This window comes from Cupressus sempervirens, chromosome 2, assembly GCF_028749045.1.
Source record: "Cupressus sempervirens isolate cs-2001-9-10 chromosome 2, ASM2874904v1, whole genome shotgun sequence".
NCBI lineage: Eukaryota > Viridiplantae > Streptophyta > Pinopsida > Cupressales > Cupressaceae > Cupressus > Cupressus sempervirens.
Window position 1 is genome coordinate 759,435,828 of NC_143119.1, and position 13,227 is coordinate 759,449,054.

The 13,227-nt window shown below is 33.8% G+C and overlaps 1 protein-coding gene across 6 annotated transcripts in view; it reads right to left on the reverse strand.

Annotated features, from left to right (window-relative positions):
* LOC149575653 (phospholipase D delta-like) overlaps positions 1-13,227 on the reverse strand; it is a 184,943-nt gene that overhangs the window by 13,936 nt on the left and 157,780 nt on the right. For all 6 annotated transcript variants that reach the window (XM_089815410.1, XM_089815416.1, XM_089815412.1 and 3 more), the window contains one exon: positions 11,841-12,038. In XM_089815410.1, coding sequence (XP_089671536.1) covers positions 11,841-12,038 — 198 coding nt within the window. The remainder of the gene's footprint in view (positions 1-11,840; positions 12,039-13,227) is intronic.

A 13,227-nucleotide genomic window follows, 5' to 3' on the forward strand; every position in this document is an offset into this window, starting at 1 on the left:
TTGTTGGGATTCTCTAAGAGGAAACCTGGCAGAATTCAAACAACTTTTGGGCAACTTCAGTTTCTAGCATAGAAACTCAAATAGAATTTAGAAAATTTGGTCGAAATACACCATTTTGTTTACTTTTTCAAAAAGTTTGCTAGCCAAAATAGACTCAAATTACTAATCATATTTAATTTGAATTCAATACTACTTGAGAAGAGGAATCGAGATGTATAAAAGTGTCGCACATCTAATATGGAATGTATGTAATACCATAATTCATAAATATAGCCTAACATGTATAGAAAACTATGGATTGCACAAAATCTAAAGAGATCTATATCATTGATAATTCTGGATCGAAAACCTGCTTTCTTGGCTTCATTTAGTATGATCCAAAGTGGCTTTCTTTGAATCATTCAGTATGATAGTTAATTTGTGAAGCTTGCAAAGTGGCAAAAATCCAACCTTGACCTTAAATGGGCCTATAGCATTACTTTTTGTGCTTCTAATTTGCAATAGCAGAATGATGACAATTTACTTGATGGTTTTTTATGATATTTGATCAATCATGGCTGATTATTAATGTTGACATTATTGTTTAAGAACTGAAACATTGATAGGAACTTATACACACACACACACACACACATATATATATATATTTATATGGACGAACCCAAAACGAATCAGAACCCAACCCCAAAAAAAATAGAATGAATTTTGAACCCAAATCTCTAACTGAAATCCAAACCAGCAACTTATGTACTAGGTGAATTATCATTATTAGTCAATTTGCATACTGTAACCATAGGTGTTCCAACTAGTTTGCAATTGTCCATGCCAAATCTTATCAGCAACTCCTTAAAATACTTTGTTTGAGATATAAAGATATCATCTTTTGTTTGTGTTATTTACAATCCCAAAAAGTATTTCAGATCACCAATCATAGACATTTCAAATTCACTTTGTATCTCGTTAGAAAACTTATTGCTTACCTCATCATTTCCTCCAAAACTAATATCATACACAAATACTTCAATAATCAATAAACCATCAAAATTTACTCTCAAATACAAATTACTATCTGCATTACCTTTCTTAAATCTCAAACTTAACAAGTATTTATCCAACCTTGCATACCAAGCTCTAGGTGCTTGCTTTAATCCATACAGTGCCTTCTTTAGTTTGCATACCGTGTCTTTTTCTTCTAACAATGGAAATCCATAAAGTTGTTCAATGTATACTTCTTCCTCAAGTTGGCCATTCAAAAAAGTTGACTTAATAGCCATCTAATACACTTTGAAATTTTTGTTTGATGCATAATCCAAAAAAATCTTGCAGCCTCTAATCTTTCTACTGGAGCAAAGGTTTTTTTAAAGTCTATACCTTCTTGTTGTGAATATCCTTTACAAACTAGTCTTGCTTTGTTCCTTACAACTTTTCCTTATTCATTTTGTTCCTATAATATTTTTGTCATTAGGCCTAGAGACTAATTCGCATGTATTATTCTTTTCAATCTGCTCAAGTTCTTCTTTCATAGCCTTTATCCAAGATTCATCTTTACATGCTTCATCAATACTCTTAGGTTCAAACTAAGAAATCAAACAAATTTCATCTCTTACCTTTTCTCTTGTCAATACTCTTCTTGCATCACCAATAATCTGATCATTAGGATGCTTTCTAGCAACATATTTGGGTGTTCTCTATTCTTCTCTAGGTTCTTCAATTTGTACCTGAATTCCATCATCAATTACAAAGAATAACTCTCATTTTTTGTTTTGATTTTGTATTGGTCTTTGACTTGCACTAGCCTGATTTGAATCATCATTAGAATTATACTCAAAAAAAGTTCCTACACCTAAAATCTCTCATAAATTTTGACATTTGCACTTTCAACACCTTTCTTTTGTCTTAAATTGTAGCATCTATAAGCCTTAGTTTAGTTGAATATCCAAGGAATATGCCTTCATCAATTCTCGGATCGAATTTCCCTATCTCATCTTCTCTTTTGATATAACATTTTCTTTCAAACATTCTAAAATGCTTAACAATAGGTGTATGACCAAACGAAAGCTCATAGGGTGTTTTGCCTATTCCTTGCTTGATCTAAACTCTATTCATGTATACTGTATAGTATTAATTGTTTATCTCCAATGTACATGTGATACCTTACCGTCAAGTAACATTGCTCTTGCTGCTTCACTCGCTATTCCATTTCTTCCCTTTGCTAAACCATTCTGTTGTGGTGTCTTAGGTAATGAAGTCTGCCATTCACCATAGAATGTTCTCTTCTTTGTAGGTCCACATAAATCTATATGAGAAATCTCCAACTTTTCTAACATAGTAAATGTTTTTCTTGGAAATGTAGTCCTTTCCTATTTAGCCATTACACATTCCTTACTCGTCATGTTAGTAGTTTTCACAATCATAGGTAGATCTCTAACTGCATTAGAACTACTCACCTTCACTTTATTATCAAAATTTATATGACAAAATCTTCTTACCATAACCGTCATCAACTTTTGCAACAAGACAATTAATCTCAATGGGATTCAACTGAAATACATTACCTCTAGTCCTTTTTCCTTTGGCAATCTCCTCCTCATGCTTATCATTAATTGAACATTTCTTATCAGAAAATTGCAAATGATAACCCTTATCAACAAGTTGTCCAACACTCAACAAGTTATGTTTCAGTCCACCAACAAAATATATTTCTTCAGGGTTAGTCTTACTATCAAGAGTAATAGAAACTTTTCCCTTTATAGGACAAGGTGCATTGTTACCAACTCTAACAACAACTCCATTATAGTTCTTAAATTCAATAACTTATCTTTGTCACTTGTCATGTGATGTAAAGATCAACTATCTATAATCCAATTTAATCTTTGTTTCTCAACATGTGAAATAAGCGCTTGTTCTTCTTTAACAAGACTTTCTTACTTAATAGCAACAAATTCAATTTCATCTTCATTGTCACTATCTAGAAAATTGATTGCTTTTACTTCAATTTATTCATCATTGCCATACAAGCATTCTTTAGGAATCTTTGATTTGTCGGCTCTAGGTTCTACCTTAGATTCTCTTATAGGACATCTAGAAAAAAAGTGGTCCATATTCTTATAATGCCAACAAACAAAAGGTGTCTTGTTTTTGAATATATACTTACTTTTAAGATCTCTTATTGCTATTAAAGATACAAATTCATCTATCTATATTTCTTCTTCTTAAACATCTTCCCAATCACTTGCATAATCTCCAAGACTTCCACTAGCACTTGCACTTTACGTTAGTACTCTCTTATCTCTATGTGCACTAGCTTTAAAAGAAGTCTCAAGTCTAGGGAATGCATCTTTCAATTTTCCAGTTTCAAAAGCTTGTAATTCACCAATCAATGTTTCTCTATTGAAATCTTTAATAAGAGGAATAATTTTTCAATTGCATTTACCTTGTTCTCATAAGCTAGTTTTAAGGATTTGAGAATCTTCTGACAAACTTCATCTATTGATATGGTTCTTCCTAAACTTTTTATTCATGTAGTAGTCTTAGTAATCTTCTATACATATGCTCTGAAAGATTCATCTTCTTGCATTCTAGCATTTTCTAGCTTAGTTTTCCAATTCTGCAACTTCGCTTTATTTGTATATTCATATCCTTCATATAAATGTTCTAATTTAACCCAAATATCACATACTAAGTCAAGTTCCTTTACCTTAATGACATCTGATCTAGATGGTGCATTGATAGGTGTATCCTTTGCAATCATGTTACATTGGAATATTTTTTCCTCTTCATCTGTGCTTGAAGGAAGTCAATCCACATGCAGACCAAATGTGTCTGCATCTTGTTCTTACATATGTCATTGTTGTCACCATCAAACTTAGGACTCTCCTTCCTGTAAGCCATAGATCTCAAACTGCTCTTCCTTCTCAAAGAGGACCTGATGCTCTGATACCAATTGTTAAGAAGCAAAGTTCACACAGAACTTAGAGGAAGGGAAGGGGGTGGATCAGCTATAACCAAATGTAACTAAAACCAAACATATAAATTTGAAATTCAACAAATAAAACAATGCACAACAATAAGAAACCATACACCATAACGAAGTGATTTTTTGACTAGGGAGACCCTTGATCAGAGAGAAAACCCTAGTGGGGATCATACTCACAAGACAGTGTACTAATATATAAGTATTTTGTGAAAGGACATGACCCTGTTAGGAGTCAAATACAATGCATTTAGTATAACAGTCCTTGTTAGGAGACTTTGAACCCTTATTAGAAGGTACCAACCCTGTTAAATACTGATAGGAAAGAAATAAACCCACTTCCCAAATGCTCCAACAAGTGTGAGGAATAAACCTTCAAGATAACATATCCAAAACATGAATTGACTGGTCTACAACCTACTTGTCAAAATAGTTCCTTTGAAGCTCGTCTCAATCATCCAACACTACCTCTTCTCTTCTCTAATCATCCAGCATGGAAGTTTGCATTAACTGAACATATATTATATACATGATACATCTCAACCAAGGAAAACATCTTTCCTTTATACCCCTTAAAAATAATTAAATAGGTTGGCTTGTTAAGGCTTCCCCAATTTACTATAAATTGCATAGGTCCATCCTAAGGCATACACGCCTTCAAAGCATCATTACAAATATTAAATTAAAGTTTCCACACATTACAACAAAGATATTACACTTTACAATGATAAACTATATGTTTCCTCAATATTGTCAGCTGCCAATAAAATACACTGCACGTTACACAACAATGACCTTTCCAAAATAGCCCAAATGCTTCTCACTCTCGAACATAGGTGCACGAACAAGTCTTCTATCATATCCCAAGCTCGCTAACACTAATTCTAGCTTGCCAATAAAATAAAGCAAAAATGCGATCAACTGTCTCTTGCATTAATCTCTATACACTAGTCTAGTACCAGTCATCACCAAACAAACTGTAACTCATCCAGAACTGAACATAAGACTCGACAAATATAGATATGATGTCTATACACATTCTTCTACACAAATCTAGGCTTGCATAACTTATCATATCATAAACCAACTTTGTTCTGCTAATAATCATCCTATGATGTACATAATCTGTGTCAGTTAGGATCACATAAACATGTGTTGTCATCAATGACAAAACTAGTCATCAATACAACACCAAAGCAATACATTCAAGTGCCAACAAAGACCTCTATTCCTAATAGGGAGATGCAAAAGAAGTTTGGAATGGAGAACTATAAACCAATTGGGACTCTCATGGCTACTAGTTGTCATTTAAGAAGAAATGATGAATCTGTATAAGTTTATTAGAAGTTCTATAGATCTATGATAGGTGGATTATTGTATTTCACTGCATCAAGATCAAATATTATGCATGCAATCTGTTTGGTTGCATAAAATCAATTTAATCCTACCCAATCTCATGAGAAGGAAGTACAAAGAATATTCAAGTATTTGAAAGGAATTGTAGATTTTGGATTATGGTAGAAAAGGGATAATGATTTAACTTTGAAAACTTTTACTGATGCTGACTAGGCCAGATGTGCAAATGACAAAACAAGTAGATTGTGTAATAAAACAAGTGATATTAATATTTTAAAGAATCTGGTTATGGATTCAAGTACTAAACACACCTACATCCCATATCACTTCTTGAGGGAGAAAATTACAAAGGAGGACGTCCTATTAGGATCAGATAGAAGACATTTTCATTACAGCACTATCAAAGGATGCTTTTGAGTATCTCTAGCAAAAGTTACAAGTTATTTCCCTTCCTTCAAACTAGATGCATAAGAGTGGTGCATCTTTCCAGGAGGAGACTGTATTTCTATCTTTTGTTTCCTACATTGATGAGGTTGCTGCTCTCTGAGTGAGCAATGAAGGTTGCCAATTCCTAATTGCAGGAAAATTGTTGTTGAGATGGATTCTTTGTTGTTATGTGGAGCCTAATCAGACTCAAAGGTTAATTTCTCCCTACTTCATTCGGCATGGTTTCCCCCAAGATTATTCTATGGGGATTTGGGGGCAGCGCCCCCAAGAGGGGTCAAGGGGCAACACCTGCGCTCTCTTTCGCAAGATAGGATGGGGTCAAGAGGCAATAACCCAGCAGTGGTTTTCGAGGGTAGCACCCCCAAAAGCTCAACAGACTTTATTATTCTAAAAGGCACTAGCTGCTATTTTTCTATTGAACGACTTATTCTATCCCTAAATTTGTAAGCGAGAAAAAGCTTGTATAAAATGGCTTAGGGTTAGGGATTTCATGATGTATGATCGAGTAGCTTCTTGTGGGGGTATTGAGTTGTAAGGGATTGCAGATTGTAATCACTAGGTAATAGGTAAATTGGACTTGTTGTTGGTGGACGTAGCCTAGGGATTGGTTGAACCACGATAAATCGTTGTGTCTTGTATTCTCTTTTGTGTGTTTTATTATTTTTTGATAATGGTTATATTTGCATGTAATAGTTATTTTTGTCTCGTTAATCCTAATATTCTCCTTGACAGGGGGAGTGCTGTAGCTGTTAGAGTTCTACTTGGAAAAGGGCGAATTATTTTGAGTTGCAGTTAGAAGATTTTGAAAAAAGAGTTGTGCTGCCCTTTTTCTTTGATGTCAAAAGGGGAGAGAAATACAATACTTTGAAAGTTTCTAATGGAGAGAAATACTAATTGTATTTTTTGTTGGTTTTATCATCAATAACAAATGGGGGGGTAGGGGATTACTAACAATGTATTTAATGTCTGCATTGATGTCACTTGATGGAGAGTTGTGGTGCCTCATGTATGAAAAAACTAAAATATGCAAGAAAGAGTATTTGAATCCTAATAGAGGTTTGAAATTGGATGTTCTATTCAAATGTTTGGTGATGGTAAGTGAGGTGACAAGTATGCGAAGCTGGAATGCACAGGAAAGAGTATCAAAAGTCTTTATGGGAGAATGCTCTGCATTGCTCCACATAAGAAGTTGGTGGCTTGTGGTTTTGGAGTTAATATCTGTGATCTATAAATGTTGCACTAGATCATGTTTTCAGGTCCACAGAAGTTCAATGGTTAAAGTTATCTTTTCTTGTTTGCTAACAATGAGGCTAGCTACGGTCTGATATGGAGAATAAGGTTGTCCACAGCTTATTCATTTGATATAGTGATTGGTACTGTTCATTATGACTTTGACACAGAAGAGTTTGACCGGCTTAAAGACCAGCTTTTCCAGCACTATCAATATTGGAGGGTTGCCCAAGCAATTCAAATTCAATGCTACCTGATCCTTCTAATCACCGAATGGGTATTCTCAAACACTGAAAACGCTATTCTCTATTGATGCTCCTGTGAAACTGTTATCACTTTCAGTCCAATTGAACACTTCTAACACTTGGTCTGGTTAGCAGCATCAAGGATAATTTATATTGATGTTCAGGAACAGCAATGAATATGTGCTTCAACGATGGAGATAATAACATATGATACTTAGCATCATTACAATGATAAATGTCAATGACTCATACAAGTCACCATAGTTGACCTTACGAGATCTTCGTCAATTACCAGTTTGCTGCTCAAGATCCCAAAGACAGATATATCTGATCCAATAGCCATGCGATAGAAATCTTGTGCAGAGGATAAAGAACAAGGGTTCTCCACAAGTATTATGATGCAATCGCACTATGTTCTGAGTACCACATGGTAATCCACAAGAGTCAACCGCTTCTCAGAGACTTTGTCAATTCCATTGCACAACTAAGGCAAGTTCTGTTAGGCGCTGATTCTTTATTCGATCCAATATAGTTTAATCTATAAACTCAGATTTCCAAGCTCTATTGAACTATCTTTGAACAATCCCTGATGATCTTGAATCGGTGACCTTTGGCAAGTCAAAGAAATAATCCTGCAATTTTGTCTCCTTCAGCAGACTCCATGAAATTGATAGTGTGGCAGACTAGGGTGGTGTAAAAGAAACTGAACTAGAAGTGAAACCTTATCTCCAAACCTAGAAATGAAACAAGAAGTAAAAACATCCATGCCTTTCTCTTTTCCAAGCCATCCCTTTTATAATTGCTTGATTTACCCTCCAAGATTTGAATTCCTAGTCAGCCCCAAGTGAGAGGAAACATTAAATTAAAGTGGTTTGAATATGTAAATTGAATTAACTTAAGAAGCCCCTTGTTAAAACTAGAAATTTATTTCTTTAATCAAATAATGGGGATACAATTCAATATATCTGAAAATGGGGACTGCCCAATAGACAAATCTCCGTTTGAGTTTGTCCATATTTTACTTGGTGAAAAGGATGGTTCTACTCTTGAAACTCCTGGTAATCATTTTGAAGATCAATATTTGGAATTGGAGAATACAACAAAGAAGATTATGAGAACAAGCAATGACTTCTTCTATGATAGCCACCCCATGGAACACAAGTTTCCAAATGAAAGGAAAGAAGAATTTTGGGATATTTCTAGAAAAAATCTGTCTGGACTAGTAACAGAATGTGAGAATATCGAGAGTTAGCAAAATGATATGAAATCATTTCATAATTAAAAATTGCATTTAAGGTCATAGATGTGTATCATGCTTCTAATTCTCATCTTAATGTATGGAAGCTCATTTTCTTACTTTGCCTCAAAGAAATTTCAAATATCCATGAAATTGTGCAAAGGTCGGGCCAAAGAAAGTGGTTCCTTGCAGATGTAGCTGATGCCAAAAGGGAAATTGAGATTTGGATTTATGTCTCCTTAATTAGTTTCAAACTATGCTATTGCAAAATGCATTTTTGTTTTTTCTCTCACAGGATGAGAAAAGACTTAAACTAAGGACACTACCAAATTCAAATTCTTGGTTTTCTTGTTAAGAGTTCCACCCCATGGAACACAAGTTTCCAAATGAAAGGAAAGAAGAATTTTGGGATATTTCTAGAAAAAATCTGTCTGGACTAGTAACAGAATGTGAGAATATCGAGAGTTAGCAAAATGATATGAAATCATTTCATAATTAAAAATTGCATTTAAGGTCATAGATGTGTATCATGCTTCTAATTCTCATCTTAATGTATGGAAGCTCATTTTCTTACTTTGCCTCAAAGAAATTTCAAATATCCATGAAATTGTGCAAAGGTCGGGCCAAAGAAAGTGGTTCCTTGCAGATGTAGCTGATGCCAAAAGGGAAATTGAGATTTGGATTTATGTCTCCTTAATTAGTTTCAAACTATGCTATTGCAAAATGCATTTTTGTTTTTTCTCTCACAGGATGAGAAAAGACTTAAACTAAGGACACTACCAAATTCAAATTCTTGGTTTTCTTGTTAAGAGTTCCACCCCATGGAACACAAGTTTCCAAATGAAAGGAAAGAAGAATTTTGGGATATTTCTAGAAAAAATCTGTCTGGACTAGTAACAGAATGTGAGAATATCGAGAGTTAGCAAAATGATATGAAATCATTTCATAATTAAAAATTGCATTTAAGGTCATAGATGTGTATCATGCTTCTAATTCTCATCTTAATGTATGGAAGCTCATTTTCTTACTTTGCCTCAAAGAAATTTCAAATATCCATGAAATTGTGCAAAGGTCGGGCCAAAGAAAGTGGTTCCTTGCGGATGTAGCTGATGCCAAAAGGGAAATTGAGATTTGGATTTATGTCTCCTTAATTAGTTTCAAACTATGCTATTGCAAAATGTATTTTTGTTTTTTCTCTCACAGGATGAGAAAAGACTTAAACTAAGGACACTACCAAATTCAAATTCTTGGTTTTGTTGTTAAGAGTTACTAGGAAATACAAATACATGAACCAAAAGTGTATTGGACAACAAATTGTCCTCATACTTTAGAGGATGGTATCAACTTTAGGACTTAAAGAACTATATTGGCAGTCTGGCTGAGGAAGTATACTAACTATTCTCCGCAGACATCATTGTAGTACAGAGTCAAACTTAATTGAAACAATGAGAGCAGCATCACTTAGTACAAAATTTTCAATTCTTTATTGCAACAGAGCATCACAATAGAGGATGATCAATGTCTAGGAAATACAAAGTTACAAGTTGATTTGGGATCTTAGTAACTCAAAGTAGCATCCTAGTTTGTGATTCCTTGAGGATGAGCAATATTGGGCAACAAGTGATGGTCAACAAGTTCTTAAAGTGGAATTTTGTTAATGTTTAGCCAGCAATGAATGTCTTCAATCCTTCCAACTTAGAAGAGCGATTTCTAAAAGCCCGTGAACAAGCTAACATGGTGCAATTTCATTAAAGAGGAGTTTAGAAAGAGTAAAGAAAAATTACAATTAAAGTTTAGTTTTAAGAAATATTAAGAGGTATTCAAAGAGTGGCTAGTCTTGGGTAAATAATACATTTAAGGAAGTCCAAGTACGAAGATGCCTCAATGTAATGAATGAATATATGACTTATTGCAAATCAATATTACAGCCAAACAGTATGGAACACCACCAAGGAAAATTGAGAGATTTAAGAATGAAACTCCTTAATTCATCATGGCAAGTTGGAGGAAGAAAGCCCCTAACTTGGGTAGACATTAGGGGCAATGGAATACCTGACAATTGGAAGGAGAATCATATCAGAAAATCAAGATGAAATATAATTTTAGAATTATGTCATAACTTAAAAATCTGAATATTATAATAGAATTCATTATTTTTAATTTTAGATCAATCCATATGTATAAATATAAGGCAACTATCATTTCGAGCTAGAGTTCTTGTTTAAAAGCAAAAGTAAGAAATGGTCTAGAACAAGACATTACAACATCCTAAACCTATCCCTTATCACCTCATGTGACACTTGTCATATAACTATGACATTTTGCCCAAACTCTAATCCTCATTCAACCCTAGCCATCCATCAACCAATCCATATATTTTCTCTTGGTTTCTCTCTCGAAAATTTTATAAGTTAGAAGCATCTCATCCCATTTGGGCATTCGCCATTATCATAGCCGTTTGCTACTAGATTGCCTATCATCTTACATTACCATACCTTAATGCTACCCATTTGATCTTCCCTCACCTCAATCCTATCATCAAGATGTTGGACTTATGAGCAACCACAATCCACCCAACTACAACATCAAAAGAAATAAATCAAGTAGAGAAGGGTGCTTCTATTTCAGCTCAATCAAGGAGATATAAAGATAAATTGAGCAAAGTACACGTGTATTTCATTTATCTTATGATTTGTGCCTTTTGAAATTTTAATCATCTTCACAACATTGTTGTATATTTCCTTGATAATGAATGATGTCTTGTAAGATTTTTTATTTGAGAAGTTTTTTCATATATGCATATTATGTAATGTATTAATGATAAAATGATTTTATAATAAAGATTGGTGTTTTTCAATTTGAATTAAAGATATTTACATATTCCATCTTATTGAATTTGAATACCACTGAATTATATTGCATAAACAGTTTTTAATCAATGTTCTGAATCCTGATCCATCATCAAAATGAACCATGTTATAAGTTTTTCACCTACAAGAAATTTTCCATATACACGTTATAAAATATAGCCTTTGTATATTCCATTATTATCATTTTATATATATATAATGACCAATGCTAAGATCTTAACAGTTTAGCTAAAGGAACAAGAATCATGTACCGTGTTTAGTATACCAGCAATACAGCCTCAATTCCAATGTTTTTAATACGATGTAAGGTTTTTATAACAGACATTTAAAATAATCACACATGGTTTATATTAGTTTCTTATGTCTATTGAGGCTGAAATGTTCCCTATATTTAATAAAACAATAAAAAATGTTACTAAAAATGATGACAGTCATGTGAGCTATAAAATTGATGCAGGCTGATTTAGGGCCAGTTCCCTCACCTGACCATGTGGGTGACATTTCTTTTGACTCCACGTGTAATGAGGTTGATAGGAACCCATGGCAATCTCTGTATCTCGTGAACCATCTAGAGAGCGTTGGTTAATGTTTGCAGAGCCCAGCATAACATATTCATCATCAACAATCATTCCCTTTGCATGAACATAAATCATAAATCTGCGATATTTTTGAACTTGTCCCTGCAGTCCAATTCTTATAATCATAACAATTTGATAAACTAAATACTGTAACCTACTGCTCCTTGACAGATAGAAAAATTTAGAAATACAAGTTAAAACACATAATATCTCACATTATCTCCTTTCTAATCTTACATTTTTACCATTGCAATACAAAGAAAAGTGAATCAAATACTTGTACAAATGCAGAACAATTTTCCAAATAAAAATACATCTACTATGATTTAGCAAAACAATTTACTTGGTTCTGAAAGGAAATGCAGATGCTTCAACATAAATTTGTGTTTCACTCACAGCACTACGAAGTCATACGGGCAGAATGAAGGATACGAGGATCCAAATTCATGATTACATTGTTTCAAATAACTCATAGCTTTAAATTCTTGGCAAAACAGAAGGCCGGAGCATTCAAAGCTGAGGTATTCTGAACTAGTTTCCTAAGAATTATTCTTATCTCCATTGCTATATACATTGTGGTTGGGAGATATTGTGGTCTTGGGAATTTGGATTTTAGCGTCTTCTCATATTGTTATTACTATTGCTAAGAAGCGGTTGCGTGTTGGTTAATTTGGAGTTGGTTGAGCACCCATTTATATTTGTTACTAGGCATTATTTTCTATCTTTCCCTTTGTGAACAATGTTTTCCATATCTACAGTCGCATTTATTTGTTGAAGAATTATTTGTTGCTACTAGTCTTCATTTCAGAGGGTTTCAAGGCATGTCTTACCTGTAAGTTCATGGATTGTAACTTCTAATTTTTCTGGGTATCGTTGATTTAGATAATTAGGGTATTTTATCGACTGAGTTGTTGCTATGTTGTGAAAATACTCAGTATCTAAGTTGGTATTAAAATCTGAAATTTTCAGTTGTATATTCCCTATGTAATATCCAAAGATTTTAGTTGAAATTATTATGGCAATATCTTCTATTTCATTATTATATTGTTGTATCAAAAATTGCAAAACCTACAAAAGAAAAAGAGAAATCAATTCTTTAGCATAGATAGTTTGAGAGCCAACAAGGCTCATTACAGTGGTATCAGAGCAGTTTTCTGCCATCCTACGGGTTAGAAAATTCATTGTTATTTCAGGTTTGCTATTGTATTGGGAGGGACTAGCATCTCACATTTTCCAACCACGCACAGACACGGGAGGACTAGTGGTTCTATGAGCCGATGTAGTGTGGAGA